Source organism: Vipera ursinii, assembly GCF_947247035.1.
Source record: "Vipera ursinii genome assembly, chromosome: 7".
NCBI classification, from domain to species: Eukaryota; Metazoa; Chordata; class Lepidosauria; order Squamata; family Viperidae; genus Vipera; species Vipera ursinii.
Window position 1 is genome coordinate 51,398,399 of NC_139521.1, and position 21,411 is coordinate 51,419,809.

General features: G+C 35.1%; 1 protein-coding gene across 1 annotated transcript in view; it reads left to right on the forward strand.

Moving 5' to 3' along the window:
- DCLK2 (doublecortin like kinase 2) overlaps positions 1–21,411 on the forward strand; it is a gene marked incomplete at both ends in the record, with an annotated part of 70,664 nt that overhangs the window by 46,822 nt on the left and 2,431 nt on the right. Inside the window, 8 exons of the mRNA XM_083367055.1 lie at positions 373–481; positions 3,386–3,443; positions 5,268–5,387; positions 6,413–6,559; positions 12,124–12,257; positions 13,719–13,796; positions 14,410–14,506; positions 19,498–19,578. Of these exons, the coding sequence (XP_083223181.1) occupies positions 373–481; positions 3,386–3,443; positions 5,268–5,387; positions 6,413–6,559; positions 12,124–12,257; positions 13,719–13,796; positions 14,410–14,506; positions 19,498–19,578 (824 nt within the window). The remainder of the gene's footprint in view (positions 1–372; positions 482–3,385; positions 3,444–5,267; positions 5,388–6,412; positions 6,560–12,123; positions 12,258–13,718; positions 13,797–14,409; positions 14,507–19,497; positions 19,579–21,411) is intronic.

Sequence of the window (21,411 nt, forward strand, 5' to 3'; positions counted from 1 at the left end):
ATAGAATATAGAAAAAATGAAAGTCATGTTTTCTCTGTAGAGTAAGAGGTTAATTTACATTTAAAACTTACAACTGCTGCAAAAGAAAATCAGAAGTTACTCCTTTATATTTTCATTATTTCTTTTTTTTTCACTTTTGGCTTTATCTTTCCCTCCTTCATTTCTTCTCCTTCTTTTAACTATTTTTGTTTTTATATTTCTTGTTTAAAGTCTTAATAAATAAAGACCCTTACTTAAACTTTTTCTTCCATTTTGGATTCATTTTATTTTGATTTTTTAACAATTTTATAGCAACTGTTTATGTTTATATTTTAACAATTCTATAGCAATTGTTTGTATTTTCTCTAACATTTACCTTTTTGTATCTTGAAGGTATAAATGGAAACAAGTACTCTGAGACATCCACCATTCTTGAAAAGTACAAAGTAGGAAAGGTGATTGGTGATGGTAATTTTGCTGTGGTAAAGGAATGCATAGAACGGTGAGTATATATAACATTATTTCATTGCAACTTTAGAATGAACATTGAGAACATATAGGCAAATTATTGTAATTTCAAGGAGAATTTCAAAGGTTCTTCCTCCTTTCTGGCACATGTTAGAAAACTGGAAATCTGTACTACAAATCTCTTAACTATTGTTGGCATGTGATGATAAATATCAAAAATATTTATCTATTTACCTGGGGGGGAGCATAGTGCTCATCATGATAATGGATTATATATACTAATTCAGTGACTAGCAGGAAATTTTGAAAAAAAAATATTATTAGTCAAACTACAATGTATATTCTTGATACTCTTTGCAGTTTTGTGTTTCTAGCTATTTCACTGTTTTTTGTCCAAGTTCATTGTTAGAAAGGTTGGGGAAAATATTTCTTAAATAGAGACACTTGATTGAGATGCTAGGTTATAGAAATTGAATAAGCAAATAAATAATTCATATAAGGGACAAATAGTAAAAACAATGGGAATAGTCAGTGCATCAATAATTTTATTTTCAAAGATAGGCCAACACCATTCTTTTTCCTTTTGTATAGTAAACTATGATATCAAATTCCACAAGACAGTAGTGTAAATTAGAGTTTTTAGTGGAAATTATAAAGGTAACTTCGTTTAAAAACAAGGTTCAAATCTAGGAAGCCCACATTACCACTTGCACAATATCTGTTTAATAACTTTTACATCTATTCCCAATGGAAGGCCAAATGAGTTGCTGAAGATCCAGACATATGAAGACATATAAATGAACCTAGGTATCAGGTTTTTTAAGTACTATGCAAGCAATGGACAATCCTGAAAAGGATTTGTACCTGCACCGCGTAGTATCCTCCCTTCAGTGTGACTGTGGGGTTCCACATCAAACTGTAGACCACATCATAACCAGTTGTAAGCTAAGGGCATATACTGGCCCAATATCTGGGTTTTTTTTTCTAACATGAATGATGTGATTCAGGGGTTAGATGGCTTAGACACTGGTATCTGATTATAGAGCTTTTTAACATTTTTAACATTGGTATTTTATTGGTTTTTTTAAAATCTAGGTGAAATTTTAATATATTTTGCAAATCATTGTATGATATGCCTTACACTAAATAAATTTAAAAACAAAACAAAATGAAAGGATGAACTTTTATCTTTTGAAATGGTGTGTCCAATTACTGGTAACGACAGAAAAAATAGTTGGAAGCATAGACAGCAACAATTGACTTGGGGCTGACATGGTTTCAGTTGCTTTAATTGGTTATAGTGGGAATCTATTTGTATTTCTTGATAGCACAGCAACTTTTCTGAACTGCTTCTAATTTTTTGGTAAGAATTTTTTTTATTAGTTAGAAGACATCTTTAATTTTGTAGTCATGGCAATTATTTGATTTTTTTTTTAATGTAGAGATTCTGAATGGGGGATTTAGAGAACTAGCAGGTATCATCTCTGAAACGTGTATGCAGAAGTTTAAGGAACAGTGCTATTTGCTCAGATTTCTTCCACTTGTATAAATCTGATACAATCCAGTCTATTTTTTTCTTAAGATATTATTGAGTTGTCTTTTTCTCCCTTTCATTCTCAGCTGGCTGCAGTTGTAACTATGACAACCTGGCAGACACAGCTGTGCTTTCATAGCAGTATTATACTTCTACTGAACCAACCACCTTCAATATATGCAGTTCTGGTGTTATGCTTGTATAGCAAGATTTGATAGCCTATATGCCTGAATGTAATGTTTATTCTTATTCTTGGTGTTTCTTTTTGTTAATTGGTCACAATAGAAAGGTGTTTTATAGTTCCCTAGATTATTCCAATATTACACAGCAGTAAATGCAGACCATGATTTATTACATTCTTGCTGAAAACAGATGTTTAGTTTCAATTTGTGGCAAAAGTGGCCAATAAATAAAAAATGGGTTTGCTTAACAATGGATTGTTCCACAGTGCTTCCTGAATAACTCTAGCATTTGCTTTAAAACCAAGCATACACTTAATGAACTCATAACATAGGGTCAGTCATGTGATAACCAGTTTTACAATTTTTACATCTTAATTGGTAGGCTCTATTATGGTTGAAAGTCTTGGACTACTTGTAGCCAAAAAAGAGTAACACTGAGTAATATATAAACTAGACCAGGGGTCGGCAACCTTGGCTCTTTTATGACTCGCGGACTTCAATTCCCAGAATTCCCGAGCCAGCATAGCTGGCTCGGGAATTCTGGGAGTTGAAGTCCGCGAGTCATAAAAGAGCCAAGGTTGCCGACCCCTGAACTAGACGCACCATTTCAATCCATAACATTTGTTCCTTCTGCAATGTTTTATTTTCAAATGAAGTTACCTTTATATTTTCCACTGAAAAATATGGTTAGCAAAACTATCTGGTGAAATCATAAATAATGCTACATTAAGCACTTCTTAAATTCAATAAAAATTTGAATTATGATTCATTGTATTGTATATATAATTAAGACAACTGCCTTCTCAAAACAGGATTTCTCTGAATTGTCTAAGTTAATAGACACTGGTGAATATTTCTAATATGACTTGTCCTTTAAGAATATAAATGTGGAATGAGTAGCTGATATAATGAATTTCAAGGAAATATGTCCATCTTATTCTCTGACAGATCTGTAAATATTGTTATAGAACTATAGGGCTGTATGTTTATTAAAACAGAGTGAAAAATATAGAGTACCGGACCATAAATCTGGACACAATGTGAAGTTTTATATCTCAGTAAATTAAATGATAACAGAAAGGCTGGTTTTTGTAGTCAAGGCAACAGCAGGCATGACTTGCTGAGAGAAAGAAGCAAAAGCTGTTCTATCTTCATTTTCACAGTGTGTACTCAAACAAAAGAATTATTTAAGCACTCTTCTCTCCCCTTTTGTTCTTTGTAGATCCACCAGAAAGGAATTTGCCCTGAAGATTATTGACAAAGGAAAATGTTGTGGAAAGGTAAAGAAGAAATACTGAATTCCTGTATCATAATACCAGAATATTAAATTATTTTAAGTATTCACTTATTACTACTGTTGGAAAATATTTTTCTTGGAACAGCATTTATACCTTCTGGGTAAAATGTTCTTCATATAAAGCTATAACAGTGCATGTATATTCACAAAATTATCCTTAGGGAAATTTCATATAGTCCAAGTTGTAAATTATTCAACTGGGTATTGAACAAATAAAAAAATCAGTAATATTAAGCCATTCCCTTAAATCTTTAATTTTATTTAAAAAAATTAAGGTGGGTATTTTTTTTTTTAAAAAAAACCCAGCACCAGAATAACTAGAGACACAGTTGAAAGTATAGAATAAGTTATAAGAGAAGGAAACTTTAAAATAAATGAATATGTAGACTGAGCCTTTAACTGTTATAATTGTAGGAATTGTAAAAAGTATCCAGGTTCAGAATATGATGATCAGAATAATATTTGATTATATTTTGTGTGAGTAGGATCCAGGAAGCAACCGGTAGATTAGTGCTTTATTCGATATTTTGTAACAAAATAGGGAAGGGTGCATGCTTCAAATATTATTTTTCTAGAGAGGGTTTTTGATGTCTGTGACTGTCTCCAGTTCTTGTTTTTGTATCAGCTTAGACATTTGTCATAACTTGGAGTTATGATAACTAAGTTTGTGAAGTTCTGTACATGCTTTACTAGAAATTGTAGTGAAATTGTCTTTGGTTTACTGTTCCATAAGGGTTTGATTTAGCTGCAGTGAAAGAGCAATGTGTTCTCTCAATGTCTTACTAGCCGATTCAAAGAAGGATATTCAGCAACTGCTTATGTAGCTTTAATATATTCTGCCAACAAAACATGTCTCTCCCTTCACTTGTGGCAAAATTACACAGCAAATTATTATCCGAACTCTTCTTTCTTTCAGTGTAATGCAAGGTTACAAAAGAACCCCAGCTATATACAAAAATAATGCACTTATTACATACAACATGTTATATTTTATTTGTTATTTCTTCTGATATACTAATTGTTGTGACTTAAGTTATTTCAATCTGTCCTTTATTCCAACTTTAGTATGAGTTCCACCTTTTCCGCATTAGGCCATTTACTGAGTTCCAACCTTATTGACATTCATATATTGCATTTTTCCCCATTCAGCACATATTTCTTTGGAGCAGACATATGTTTGTTCCAGAAAGACTGTTGATGCTCTCTGATAATGGTTAACAAAGGTGCGAATTGTTAAACCAATGTGTGATGTACCACTTATTCACAGAATATTCACACTTAGCACATGGGTTTCTAGTAACTAAAGTATTAGGGTAATGAAAATCAATCTGAACATAAATCAATTTCTTATCTTTATGATGAATACAAAAATAACATTGGACTTTTCAAATACTGCTATTGTTCCTTGCTCATAAACTATTCACATATACTTCCCACAGTCTTCTTCACAAATGCATGAAGTGCATGAAAACAGAATGCTTGTACTGTGCTGAGGATCACAATTCTGATATTTTAAATAAACAGCTATGGGGATGCACCTAGTTGGCTACTTGCAATTGAAAACACCAAATATATTACTAATCAGTGATTGGTTTTCATACTAAATTAACTTTAATTAGTATATTTTGGAACTATTATTAGTAAAGGGATTTCCAATTCCAATTTATTGTCTTGTAGATAAATAGTCATATGATCAAGTATTGAGATGAATACTGGAAAGATCACTCTAGGTTGCTGCTTCTCACTTAATTCTTCAGATTATATTAGTTAAAAAAAGATGCTTTCCTCCTCTTCTAACAATATATAGGAACACTTGATTGAAAATGAAGTGTCAATTCTACGCCGAGTAAAACATCCCAATATTATTATGCTAGTAGAGGAAATGGATACTGCAACTGAGCTGTATTTGGTGATGGAATTGGTCAAGGTGAGGTTTTAGGTTTATGTTTACCATTATTGCATAATATGTTGTTGAGCATTTCAGAGATCTGGAAATATTTCTAATTGTTACTGAACAGAAAACTATGTAGTCATATACAAGCATACCATGACTTTTCTGTTTCATATATTGGTAAAAGTAACCATAAACTTACCGTAACTTTTAAACTTTTAAAACTATTTTATAGCCAATTCATCTTTGTTACATATATACAGTATTATAATGGGTTGTTGAATCTTCTAGAAATTAAAGGAAATACTAAAGTTCATGTGTATAGGCCTGTACAGTGTATCGATTAACATAAGATAAAGTCTTATTATAATACCCTAACTTCCATCATCTTATCCGCCTGCTCAGATAGGGGCATAATCAATTGAACACCACTCCACCAACTCCCAACTATTACTGTAATTACTGTAATTAATTAACCATCACTCAGTTACTTTTTAAAGACATCTCCCCCATCTCCAAGGAAGCATGGATCAAAATCCCATTCTTCACTCTGGAAGCCAGGTGGGGCTTTGCAAATATATATCCAAATCCAAAAAAAATCCAAAAAACAATCCAAAAAATCCAAAAATAATAATAATTAAAAAAAATTACACACACACACACGTGTGTGTGTGTGTGTGTGTGTGTGTGTGTTTTGCTCAAAAAAATAAAGGGAACACTTAAACAACACAATGTACTGTATTTAATAGTAGGATGTCTTATCTTGTGTTCCCTTTATTTTTTTGAGCAGTATATATGTCTACATCATTTCATATTTTATATAGCTTTATTTTTATATATCTTTTTATTTGTCTACATCATTTCATATGGAACTGTTAATACAAATATTACCTTCCTAAATAAATTCTTAATGTTACTAACTCTTAAATTAAGCTATGTCTTTTATCTAAAAATTAATAATATAAATGGTTTCATTTTTTTTCTCATTTCCTTTCAACAGTGATGTAACTTACAGTTTTGTTTGTAAATTCTTTGATTTTCATCTGCATTTTTATTTACAGGGAGGAGATCTTTTTGATGCTATTACATCTTCAACAAAATACACAGAGCGTGATGGAAGTGCCATGGTCTACAATCTAGCCAGTGCACTGAAATATCTTCATGGTCTCAGTATTGTCCACAGAGACATCAAACCTGAGAATCTTCTGGTATATTTCTTGTTTTCTGTACATTATTTTAAGAATGCATGCAAGCAGTATTAAGCAGCAATTTCTTTACAGAATTAGGCTGTTAGCATAGCCCAGTCATTCTCACAGAACATCTTACCCCTCGCAGAAAATATTACCCCTGCTATTAGCATTAGAAATCATAATAGAAGTTTTACACAGGTGATGCCACCTCAAAGAAATAATAATCATGTTTTAGCAAACTATTGATTTAAAATAACATTAAGTTCTTGTGACTTTATAAATATTACAAGACAACAATAACTCAACATATCTGGCATGTTGTTACTGAATATTGCCCATAGGTATAGTATTGAGAACACAAGGACTTTGATAAAAAAATACAGCATCACTTGTTTTAAGTCACTCTTTACTCAGGTTTTGGACATATATGTCTGGTATTGGCATGGCCATTAAAATCGACTCCCGTCTTCATTTTATGCATAAAACCGGATGCAATATTCCAAGTGTGATCTTACCTAGGCATTATAAAATGTATTAACACTTCACGTGGTCTTGATTCTATTCCTCTGTTAATGCAGTGTAGGACTGCTTTAGTTTTTTTGGCTGCTGCAGCACACTGCTGGCTCATATTTAAGTGATTGTCCACTAGAACTCCAAAATCCTTCTCACAGTTGTTACTATTGAGGCAGATGCCACCTATTCTGTATCTGTACATTTGGTTTTTCTTTCCTGGACTCCCTTGAGTCCAGTTTAGTTTACAGTAAATACAGGAACATGTTCAAGAACTCTTCTTGATAGCAGTACAAAAGAGGTTTGCCACAGTCTTTGTCCCAGAGGACAAAGCCTAGCTAAGAACTCTGTGTCCAACTATGAACCAATTCTGATCTCTATGTTCCAATTTCTATCTTTCCTTTTCATTTTTATCAATAGATATGCCCAGGTTATGACTATTATTATCTCTGTTTTTAAAAAAGAAAAGAAAGAAGGTGTAGCCAATAAATATAATTAGCAAAATCTAAGTTAGGCACTTATACTTTGTAGAACAACTAGAAGATAATTGTTTAGCTCCAGAGCAAAACAAGTTGTTCTATTGTAAGTCAGATTTGGTACTGCACCATTTAATTGAAAAATATACCACATGGTCCTAAAACAGCTTTATGTACTACTAGCTCATCATTTCAGAAATATTTTCTTACCTAAGCAAACAAACAGAATGATTGAGAGCAATAAAAGCACTGGATATGGACATTATTTCTAACTTCCTGCCAGCTTGACTGTTTTGACTGACCTCTGGCAGCTGATGGTGGGACTGGTCTACCTAGCCTCTGGAAGGCTAGGAGAAGACTGAGCCTCTAGGCAGCGCACTGAAGCTACCACAAGTACTGCAATTTAATATTTTACCTTCAGCAGTTCTTGAAGGTAAGTTGAGTAAGATGGCCTTTGAGAAAGGGTTTGTCTGTGTGATGCACGAGCCATTGGGTTCTAGTGCTATACTGGAATTTTTACAGAGATCTTAGAAAATCTTTATTGAATCCCCTCCTCAAATCTTTGGTTAATGTCCTGTTAAATTGTATATTCAGTATCTTTTATTAGATAAATAATATACACTGTGGCTACATTTTTTTAGCACGGAAACCTTGTGAGTAACTACCTCTAAGAGTAGTCTTGGAAATACATAGCCTTGCTGCACAACCATAAGGAATCTCACATCATCGTAATTATTAGCATTATCATCATTTATAGCTATTATGTATCTTGAATTGGATTGGATTTTGACTAAATACATTTTGATTTAACTGAAATATTAGATCATAAAAAGGTAGGTCTTTGTTTTGGTATCATTTTAGCCCCTTAATTTTTATTATTATATGTTGTTATAAAGCTCATTTTAGTGCAGGATAAACCTTAATACCTTTTATTAGTCTAAATGTAAAATCAAGTTTATCAAGATATTAATTAATATGCTATTTTAATACAATTTATATTCCATTGTATTTTTTTAATTTCTTGGCTACAGTCCCCATCTGTAGTGATCTTGGAGCCCAGGAAAATAAAATCTGTCACTACCTTTATTTCTTCCCCATCTATTTGCCAGGAATTGAGAGGGCCGGATGCCATGATCTTGGTTTTCTTAATGTTAAGTTTCAACCCAAGTTTTGCACTCTCCTTCTTCACCCGCTACAAGAGGCTCTTTAGTTCTTCTTCACTTTCTGCCATTAGAGTGGTATCATCTGCATATCTTAGGTTGTTGATATTTCTTCCGACAATCTTAATTCCAACTTTTGATTATCTAGCCCTGCCTTTCTCATGATGTGCTCTGCATATAAGTTAAATAGGCAGGGCGACAGTATACAGCCTTGCCGGACTCCTTTCCCAATTTTGAACCGATCAGTGGTTCCGTGTCCAGTTCTCACTGTTGCTTCTTGGCCCACATATAGGTTTCTCAAGAGACAAATAAGATGGTCTGGCACTCCCATCTCTTTAAGAACTTGCCACAGTTTGTTATGATCCACACAATCAAAGGCTTTAGCATAGTCAATGAAGTAGAAGTAGATGTTTTTCTGGAACTCCCTAGCTTTCTCCATGATCCAGCATATGTTGGCAATTTGATCTCTAGTTCCTCTGCCTCTTCGAAATCCTGCCTGTACTTCTGGTAGTTCTCGATCCACATACTGCTGAAGTCTAGCTTGTAGGATTTTAAGCATGACTTTACTAGCATGAGAAATGAGTGCAATGGTGCGATAGTTTAAACATTCTTTGGCACTGCCTTTCTTTGGAATTTCTTTGCTCCTGGGGAGGAAAGACATGGCAAATCTAGACAGCACACTAAAAAGCAGAGACATTACCCTGTCAACAAAAGTGCGTATAGTCAAGGCTATGGTCTTCCCAGTTGCAATGTATGGCAGTGAAAGTTGGACCATAAGAAAGGCTGAGCGCCAAAGAATTGAGGCCTTTGAACTATGGTGCTGGAAAAGACTCCTGCAAGTCCCTTGGACTGCAAGGCGATCAAACCGGTCAGTCCTAGAGGAGATCAACCCTGACTGCTCTTTAGAAGGCCAGATCCTGAAGCTAAAACTCAGATACTTTGGCCACCTAATGAGAAGGAAGGACTCACTGGAGAAGAGCCTAATGCTGGGAAAGATTGAGGGCAATAGAAGAATGGGACGACAGAGAATGAGGTGGCTGGATGGAGTCACTGAAGCAGTAGGCGTGAGCTTAAATGGACTCCAGAAGATGGTAGAGGACAGGAAGGCCTGGAGGAACATTGTCCATAGGGTCGCGATGGGTCGGACACGACTTCGCAGCTAACAACAATATTCCATTGTGTAGTTTTCATATACACTTACTTTTCATGTAGATTTTAGTGTTAATGAAATTTTTATTGTTCTACATTATTTTATGCTAGTCAATAACCATGATAAAGATTTTCATTTGATTTGATCTTATTTAATTATTTTTTGTTTTACATGAGCTAAAAGCAGCTATTTGCTGCCATCTGCTGGATTTATAGAATTGCTACATTTCAGTTATGTGGGAACATATTTGATCATGGGTCGGTGGGTACAATGGATAATGAAGCAAAAGGATAATTCAAATAATCAGTATTTATTATGATTTATGATCAATTAATATTTAAAAAACAAACTGAAAAGGATTTGCCTACAAAGTCATTGATCTTTTTCCTTCATTTATATTGGAGAAAGTAACCCATAGTTGTATTAATAGTTAATAATTGATGTACCTTATTCTACTCTAACCCACAAGCATGGAACAGAATTGATATCCAGATTAAGTATTTCTTAGATTTTGGTTTCACCTTCTTTTAATATGAAAGATGCTCAACTAATATGAACCCTTCTTTCTGGACAAAAACTTTCAGATGGGTCCAATACACTGAAATTTTGCTCAGATTTTCAGCAGTATTTTAGCTCAAATCCCTTCTTTCTTAAGGGTAAAAGTTTTGTATCTTTTACGTTTTCTTCAATCTATCTTACTTTTCAACCCTTGGTTTGTTTTCTCAGTTCTTCCTTTTTTCACCCATCTATGTTTAGTTTTATTTTCCAGGCTGTTCTTGTTTTGTTTTGTTTTCCAACGATCCTTCCCCTCCTCTACATGGTGTTTGTTGTTTGTTTGATATGATCACCCATCTCACAGATGAGATTCTGAGGGATAACAACATATTTATAAAATAAATTCAATATAAGTAAAGGGTGATATTTTGTGTAGTTCTTCGTAGCCTTATGAACTCTTGGCCACAGCTTGTGACATCAGAGTGCTCTCATTTTCTTGATCTTTATTTAAGGACCAGAACAAATAATATTAGAGTAAACATCAGAATTCCAATTGAACTATTTTTTTCTAATGTTTCTACCAATATATAAATATCAAGGACACTAACTTTCAAACCGTTAACTGCTGAAATAGGATTTTTAATCTTTGCAACTGTGTCCAAGGACTGAGGAACCTTAAGTATCATATATTATACAATGAGAGAGGGGGATAGATAAGATAGATAGATCGATAGATCGATAGATAGATAGATAGATAGATAGATAGATAGATAGATAGATAGATAGATAGATAGATAGATAGATAGAGATGATAGATAGATAGATAGATAGATAGATAGATAGATAGATAGATAGATAGATGATAGATAGATAGATAGAGATATACAGTATAGTTTAAGACTCAGATATTGCTAATATTCAGAAACCATTATATAAACAAAAAAGGGAAAAAGCATTCCTTAAGCCCTGGTAAAGTAAATAGCTTTAGGAAGAAATTCACCTGTTCCTCCTTGATTTATTTGGTATAAATGAGAGAAAATACATTTAGAATTTCTGTGACCTTAGCTTGTCTAAATAAAGTATAATTCTAGTTTTACTTTGGAGTCAGTTTCCTGATCTGGTCTCCTTCAGAGGGGTGACAAACAATGATAGCTGGTTTTATAATCAATATTGTTTAATCAGTATTGGTTGGTTTGAAACCAGCAACAAATAAGATTAAATATAATTTCCAGATTCAATCTGTGTGGCTAGATCTAGTTCAGTCATAAAAATATACAACCTTTTCTCTAGGCAGCATTTTTGGCAAAATTCTATACATTTTGGGTTTTCTGAAGTGTAATTTGGCTTGTGTTTATATGTGGTGTTAATCTCCAGCTAAGGTGAGAGAGGGGTGTAAAGAGTGACCTGAATTTAGTCCTTGCGCAGCAAGAAGTAGTGTAGAATCCGTCCCAGAATCCGTTCCCAAGGCAATGAATTCAGTCTGGCAAGATTCCTGTAAATAGGCCTGCAACAAATAAAGAAGTAACTTTGATCAGCTCATAGTGTCATTTGGGTTCCTTGTGTCTAAAATATTGCACTAAACTAATCTTAGGAATTGCCGTGCTTTAGCTCAACTATTTAAACTAATGTAATGAAAAGAATGTATTCTGCCTAAGAAGACATTGGACAACTATTTGTCAGCCTATTTCTAAATAGTGTAATACATGCATAGTATCCTAGATTGCCTAACCATATTACTAGATATTGTTCCTATTTCACAATATGATTTATTATCTTTTCCCCCCCTCTCAGGTCTGTGAATATCCAGATGGGACAAAATCCTTGAAGCTAGGAGACTTTGGATTAGCCACTGTAGTTGAAGGACCTCTTTATACAGTCTGTGGCACACCAACCTACGTGGCTCCAGAAATCATTGCAGAAACAGGGTGAAAATTCATTTTAAAATAGAGTTTTGGTGTTCTTAGTCCACAAATAATATTAACATTATTTTTAAAAACAACTAAATGTGATCTGTGCCTGGTTATCTGAACAGGTATTGTTAATATTTTTAATTTATTCTAAAAACTTGTCTAAAAGCTTGTTGCAAAATGCAGCTTATCAAATTTTGTAAATCAGAGGTTTGTTAGGTGTAATCTTAAATATGCACCTTACTTACTGAAAAGAACTTTTTCAGTGTCTGATAGATACAAGTAGAAAGGTTAAATGCAAAATAGATCAATTATATATAGCATGGAATAAATATTAAAAATAATAAGTCCAAACTATATCCTTTACTAAAATATTTATTTATTTAATGATCACTTTTTACTTTTTAGCATACTTGCCTTTACTAAAATATTTATTTTTTGTAAAGGGAAATTAGCTAAAAAGTAAAAAGTGATTAGTTGAAACCCTGATAATAACTTTAAGCTTTAATTTAAGAATATGGAATCATTCAAGACTCTTTCCTTGATATGGTCAAAATACCTAATTGGTTTCAATATTTTCAAATAGCATAGTTCAAAAAACTACGAAAACAAAGTGGCATATTTAGAGGTTTCATTGAATTTGAAAAGCTTAAAATACAAAACTCAAAATATCTGTTAGGACTTACATATAAATTGAAATATCATTCAGAAACTGAACAAGTAAACTGCATAATTAAATGGATACAAAATGTAAACAGAATATGCAGCAATAAGAATATCAATGGAAGGAAAATAATGTTCTGTGAATATTAGAGAAACTTAGGAATAGGTTGACTCAGCCTTCCATCCTTCCGAGGTAGGTAAAATGAGGACCCAGATTGTTGGGGGCAATAAGTTGACTTTGTAATAATGCCGCTTGGGGGGGCGGGGGGGCGAAAGCCCTAATAAGCAGGCATATACATAGAATGAAGGCTATTGCTAAGCACATTGGTTTGTGCTTAAAATTGTAAGCCGCCCTGAGTCTTCGGAGAAGGGCGGGATATAAATGGGATTAAATTAAAAAAAAATAATAGTATTGTCTTATTGGCTGTTGACAAAAGGGATACTACATACTCAAAATAATTGCTGTAAATGTTATAATTGGATTTGATCATTTTTACATATATGGTGGCAATGCCACAAAACTCAGCAACTTTAGAAAGATGATTCATAAAAATAGGGTGAAACAAATTTTAAATATTCACTTTACCTCAGAATTGGTTTTTTTATATATATGTATACAAAATTGCTGCCAAGATTTTCTGTCTTTCCCATTGCAAATTACATTCAGTTGCTTATTAGATTGGCAAATTAAATTTTGGATTATGTACCAATATTAAAAGTGATATTTTAAAAATGATACTAAATTCAATATACTTTGGTGTATACTGTGTATTGTAAAATACTTAAATTGCAACTCTCCCAAACTTTTTTTTGTAGTTATGGCTTAAAGGTGGATATTTGGGCTGCAGGTGTCATTACATACATACTCTTATGTGGGTTTCCACCTTTTCGTAGGTAAGTTGAATCAATTAATAATGCATGAAAAGTATTGCATTTGCTTTTTAGCCAAAGTGCTCTGATTTTTAATTGATAAATATTTTTGCTATTCCTGTTTAAGGAGATGTCCTAACACTCATCTGGTTTTCCAAAATTTGGGATAACTGATGATTTTAGTTTATCTCTTGTATTGAAAAAGTGACATTGGTAAAAGAAGGAATACGTAAAATTACATTTTAAGCAGACTTGATTTTCCCAAAAATAGGTGCAACTTATATGCCATAGAGTAGACAGTTTTAATTTTGAAGTTGTCGTACATATACATTCTTAATTCTTTATATTTTCTTATTTTACATACTTGCCATTGTATCAGAAATTCAGTATTCCACTATCTGAGAAATATCTGGAGACAATAGTAGAGATATTACTAGTGTCTTCCTTAAACAAATAATTTACAAAGAAAACAATAGTGATTGTATTTATCCTCAAACTAAATTCAGCTTGTATGTATACTGAAATTAGAAATTAGAATTAATATTGCATGTCAAATTAATCTTGTAATTTAGCTTTTATGAATGAACTATACAATGACTATCATAGTAATGTTTTCCTGCTTGGTTTTGATCCACAGTGAGAACAATATTCAAGAGGATCTTTTTGATCAGATCTTAATTGGAAAGCTAGAATTTCCTTCTCCGTATTGGGATAACATCACTGATTCTGCTAAGGTACCAAGATGCCTTGAAAGTGTCAGAGTTGAAAGTATGAAAACAATTCTGATAAAGCCAATTTGGCCTATCCCTACCATAATTAAAATCCTTTCCTTGCTTAGGATCTGTAAAACTCAAGCCTTTGTGTAGGAATATACAGTCTAACCCTATAATTATATGTTATCCTGATTTTTTGTTCTGAGTGACCTACAGAGTATATTGTTCTCATTAATCCCATTGGGGATATTTTGAACATTATTTATGTATTCATTCTTTTGTTTGATTTATATTGCTACACTTTGCACAGACATGACTTTGGGATATGTAGGTTAAAAGGTGAAATCACAGCATTCAATCCAAGCATCAGGGATAAAACAATAACCACCCTCACAAAAACAATATTCACATTCACAAAAACAAAATATCAACAACAGCAAATCTCATCTCCTGACTTAAATACCCAGGTATGATCTGTTCCAAAGCCAAAATTGTCCTGTATTTTCAATTAATAGCTTCAAACAACCATGTACCAAAAACCAAACTAGGGTCCATCTGGTGTTCAGATGCTGATTGGCTCTGAATGTGGCATGTACTATCTACCCACTCCCAAAATAGAGACACCTCAATCAAGAGTCTAGAAATAAGTAATAAAATTGAGTCAGCCATATTAACATAGCTACCCTATAGATAAATTGAATACGCATAATAAATTACATCCAGTTCACTTCTGTTTTGATTAGGTTAGAACTGCTTATTTTCTAAAATTTGTATAATTAACATAAGATAGCATAAAATTATAGGAAACATACAAGACAAGACAGATACTACATGACCACAAAATATGGTTGTTAGGTCATGCTGGTGCTGATGTAAACTGTGAGTGAGAAATGAACTAAGAAAACATAAAATAGTTGCCAATTTGTAACATTCATGTACATTAGTTGCATTTATAAATACTTTGCAGACATTTCACTGTTCTCAGCAATGAATTAATATACCGCTTTTACAAATAACCTTAATTTTTGTAAGAATGTTTTTTTAAAACAAATAATTATTCATATGCAATTGTGTGTTCTTACAATTTATGGGGAGAAAAGAATTTGTTCCCTGAAAAAGAATCTTTTTTATGTTATGAACAGTTGTGCAATCTAAAAAGTATAAGAATTGTTAATAAAGTACACTCACAGTTTACATCAGCACCAGCATGACCTAACAACCATATTTTGTGGTCATGTAGTATCTGTCTTGTCTTGTATCTTTCCTATAATTTTATGCTAGTTTATGTTAATTATACAAATTTTAGAAAATAAGCACTTCTAACCTAATCAAAACAGAAGTGAACTGGATGTAATTTACTATGTGTCCTCAATTTATCTATAGCAGGTATGTCAAACTGCTGGCCCATGGCTGTGCCCACCCCATTGCCGGCAATGGGGAAAAAGTCCCAATATGTCACTTGATGTCATGAGTTTGACATGCCTGATCTATAGGGTAGCTATGTTAATGTGACTGACTCAATTTTATTAGTTGTTTGTAGACTCTTGATTGAGGTAGCTGTTTTCTACCTCTTTGCAAAAAATTGCAGATATAAATAAATAGGTTTGAATGTTTATGTGTAACCTCTTGCTTATCACTAAAAATTTGAAAGATTCATGAGAAAGTGAGATTTGGAAGAGAATTACAGAAGCCTTGGAAAGAAAAACATTAATTATAAATCTGGATTAGTGAAACAACATAAGATAATTTCATGTGAGACAATGAATACATGCCCCAGAAGTCATTTCACAAGTAAATAGCAGTTGTGAATACGTGTGAATTATTTCAAAATAACTGAAGTCTTCCAAAGTTCATGTTGACAGATGGAATGATTCTTCCCAAATACTTCAGGGATGTTAGGCTGCATCCACAAACCAACACAGCCTTTCATCAGCAACTCAGTAGACAACAGCTATTAATGATTTTAAACAATTGGAACCCCTAATAGCAGGTATGTCAAACTCACGACATCACATGATGTCATGCGACATATCGGGACTTTTTCCCCATTGCCGGCAATGGGGTGGATGTAGTTTCGGCATGACACATCCAACCCATGGGCCGGCAGTTTGACATGCCTGCCTAATAACAATAGCAATAGCACTTAGGCTTCTTCACAGTACTTTACAGCCCTTTCTAAGTGGTTTAGAGAAACCGTATATTGCTCCCAACAGTCTGGATCATCAGTTTACTGACCTTGGAAAGATGGAAGGCTGAGTCACCCTTGAGCCAGTGAGAGTCGAACTGCTGGCAGCCAGCAGTCAGCAGAAGTAGCCTGCGATATCACTGCACTACCATGGCTCTGATGGGACTGCTACAGAATAACTTTCAAAACAATTTATTTATTTATTTATTTATTAGTTTTTATAAACCGCCCTTCTCCCGAGGGACTCGGGGCGGTGTACAGAGGAAGGAAGGTATACAGATGAACAATAAAAGTAATAAAAACAATAGTGAAAACAAACTGGGACCCCAATTAACGCTATCATGCCAGGCCGGACTGCTGGAACACCCCCTGAGGCATATGTCATCTTGTCAAATCCAAATTTGCTTACAATGGGTATAACAGCACTGATGCCCTTGCTAGAAAAAGACATTTCTTGACCAAGCCTGTCACTGCATTCTAGGAACAATAACAGGTGCAAATCTCGTGGTGAGCCTCATTTTTAAAATCAGATTAATTAATCTGACAGTAATCCTACTAATCCTACTGGGACAGTCTGCTAGGTATACACCTAAAGGATTTTATGTATACTAAAGTAAGTGAGAATTGGGTTATACTGTAATAGTAACGTAGCAATGTTTAAAGATTTATAGGCTTTCAGCACAGTCTTCGTGCTGTATATTACCACTAGAGAGGAACTAATTGAGAAAATATGCATAGCTTTTCTTTTCTGAAAATAAAGTGAATGATGAAGTTTTCTGTTTTGAAATCACTACACAGATACTTTAAATAACACCAAGGTATACAGGTATACAGGTATAGGTATACAGACACTTTTCCATTTATAGCAAATATTAGCCTAAATTTAAGCACCAGCAGATAGATTTGTAAGTAAATCTATTACTGATTTATTTAAACATACAGTGGCTGAATTTCCCCCTTTTTCTTTCCTAAAATAAAATGAAACAGTTGCTCTAAGCCAGCGTTTCCCAACCTTAGGAACTTGAAGATGCGTGGACTTCAACTCCCAGAATTCTGGGAGTTGAAGTCCACGCATCTTCAAGTTCCTAAGGTTGGGAAACGCTGCTCTAAGCTTTTAATTAATCACAACAATAAATGTTCATTTCTTACTTAATGACTCCTATTATTCCTTCACTGAGACATCTATAATTTATCATACCCAATTCCTTTAAACTGTGCTCATAGGGTTGATAGCCTTCATATGGATAGTCTAAAGAAAAGAAGAAATAGGGGAGACATGATAGCAGTATTCCAGTATCTGAAGGTAGAAGGGGTCAGGCAGAAGGGGTCAGGTTGTTCACCAGAGCACCAGAGGGAAGGACGAGAAACAATGGTTGGAAACTGATCAAAGAGAGAAGCAATCTGGAATTAAGGAAAAAATTCCTGACAGCGAGGACAATCAACCAGTGGAACAGCTTGCCTCCATCACTGGAGATTTTTAAGAAAACACTAGACAATCACCTGTCTGAGATGGTGTAGGTTCTCCTACTTGAACAGGGGGCTGGACTAGAAGACCTGGAGTGTCCCTTCCAGCTCTATTCTATTCTATTCATATAAACTTACTTGCACTTGTCACTGTCATTTGGGGACTGTGGTATCCGGAACTGGAGCCATATTTCAATGTAGAGTCTGTCCAAGGAGGAATAAAAAAAATATCCTTCCTACAATCTGCCATCCTATTTCTTTTTTAATAGCTGCAGCACATTGAGTGGCTCATGTTTAACTGGTAGTCGATAAGTGCACCCAAATCCTTTTTACATTGGAGAGAGAAAATTCTATCTCCACATCCTTGTACCATGCCTATTATTTTTCTTATCCAGATTCAGAACTTTACATTTCAGTCCGCTGCTCAATACTGTCTAGACGTGCTGTCTCTCCTCTTCAGAACTAGCTGTATCTCCAGCTTTCTGCCATCTTTCCAGCTTTCTGCCATTGGCAGACTTAATAAGCATCCCCTCAGTCCTGTTGTCCAAGTCATTGATAAAAAAAAATTAAAAATACAGAGTCCAAAAAGGAGCACTGTGGTACTTGACTCAATATTTCCACACAAACTGGAGCTAAGCCATTACCAAGCACCCATTCACTGCACTAATGCATTGTGTTTTGAGCTCATATAGCAGTATTATTATTCCATATTTTGTAATTTCATTAAGGATAGGTTCATGATAAATTGTATTGAAAGTTGTGCTGTAGTCCAGGTACACAATGTGCCTGGCTGACTCCTGTTATATCAAGCTGATAATCCTTAATATAATAAGATAAAGTTAGGCTGGCGTGGTTGATTTATGGTGAAGCCATGTTGGCTTCTGTTAACTTGCTTATGCAAATGTTCATAACAAGCTTATGCTATTTAATAATCTTTAAAGAAGCTTGCCCAATAGGAAAGTAAAGTTGACAACTCTGTATTTCATGGATCCTCCTTTTTTCCTCTTTAAAGTGACATTTGCTCTTTCCCTTTAGAACTATAGTCTTGCAGTGTTTCGGTGATGCCTGTCAGATTTTATTTTTGGTCCAAACTTGGCTGTCTAGTTTGTCATTATTTCTCATACTCTGTACATTGGTAAAACGTGTAGAAACATCTAAGAATTTGTGTGGCATCACATATGGTGTTGAGCCTTCCTGCAAAACTCTTTGAGTTATCGTCCTAGCCTCTCGTTTCTCCCTTTGTATACTGCTGTATTAGCCCAAGTCCTTGGCAGTTTATTCAGCTTTGGGAGTTTGCTATTCCTTTGTTTAATACAAAATGCATTCTGCTCAATCTTTTCTTCATCTTTTTGTTGTTTCTCAGGAATTAATTAGTCTTATGTTACAAGTAAATGTGGAAGAACGATATACAGCTGCTCAGATATTAAACCATCCCTGGGTATCAGTGAGTAAAATACTTTATTATATTATACATTTAGACAATTTAAAAGCTGAACTAATAATAAACACATATCACTTGAAATGGATTAAATTATGCCTCTATAGCCCAGGTGTCAAACTCGCCATGTCATGTGACGTGTCGCGACATATTGCGACTTTTTTTTGCATTGCCGGAGCTGGGGTGGGTGTGGCTTCCATATGATGCAACTGGCCCGTGGGCCAGCAATTTGACATCCCTGCTCTATAGCAACCTACAGCCACTCTTCATTTAGCAATTAGCTTACTTGCCACCATTTGCAAATATGATGGTAAAAATAGTAATAAAATCATTGTCTGACCAATATATATCATCAGTACGCTGATGATACCCAACTTTTTCTTTCCTCCCCGAACCAACCCAGCGATGCCCTCGCCATGATGTCCCGTTGCCTGGATGCGGTCCAGGTCTGGATGGGGAGAAACAGGCTTCGTCTCAATCCTGCCAAGACTGAGTGGCTGTGCATATTGGCATCTCGGGTTAACCATACCATTCCACCTTTAACGATGGGGGGTGAGGTGTTACCCCCTGTTGATAGGGCTCGCAACTTGGGCATCCTCCTTGACTCCTGGCTCAATTTTGAAGACCATATAGGAGCCGTGACCAGGGGGGCTTTTGCCCAGGTTCGCCTGGTGCGCCAGTTGCGACCCTACCTGGACCGAGATGCCCTATGCACAGTCACTCATGCGCTCGTGACATCCCATTTAGACTACTGCAACGCTCTCTACATGGGGCTGCCCTTGAGGACCACTCAGAGGCTTCAGCTGGTGTAGAATGCGGCCGCGCGAGTTGTGATGGGGGTTTCCCGATACTCCCATGTAACACCTCTACTCCGCGAGCTGCATTGGCTCCTGGTTGCCCTCCGGGTGAGATTCAAGGTGCTGGTGATGACCTATAAAGCCCTAAATGGCTTGGGTCCGAGATATCTGAGGGAACACCTGCTGCCAGCATCAAGTTCCCTTCGTCCAGTGCGCTCCCACAGGGAGGGTCTTCTCAGGGTGCCGCCGGTAAAAGATTGCCGGCGGATAACACCCAGGGGGAGAGCCTTCTCAGTGGGTGCGCCTGCCCTCTGGAACCAGCTGCCCGTGGAGCTCAGGACTGCCCCCGACCTCCGTTCATTCTGCCGGGACCTGAAGACCTGGCTCTTCGAGCTCTCGCCAGGCTGAGAATTTTAATTTTAATTTTAATTGGGGGTTTTTATTTTTTTTTCCAGGGATTGATGTAATTTTTTCAATTGTTTTTAACTTTTGTATTTCTTCTTTTAAATACCCTGTAAACCACCCTGAGTCCTTCGGGAAAGGGCGGTATATAAATCTAATAAAATAAAATAAAATAAATATATACATTTTGAGCCAAAGTTGATGCACTCATAATAAAAAACGTCAATGCGAGACTCTTTAAGGTCTGATCAGTTTCAGGTAGCAGTGCAGCCGTCCAGAGGATTCTAATATACTAATTTAGGTCACAGAGCTGAGCTTGTTAACTTGTAGTGAGCTCTTTTTAGGAACCTGCTGTTTTGCAGGAAAAAAAATCTCTTCAGGAAGAGATTGTTTAAGCAATCTCTCTGCACTGTGAAGGTGAGGCACAGGACACTGTAGGAAAGAACTTTACCTGAATGAGATGGCAGCAACTGGTAATCTTCGCAGGCTCTCTCCCTCGCGCGCGTTCTCTCGCACTCTCACTCTCTCCTTTTCTCTCTCTTTCATGAATTCACCTATCAACCATTGCTCTTAATAACAAAGTCATTGGAGCAGAATGTACTTAGTTATACTGATCTGGCTATTTTTTTTAATGGTTCAA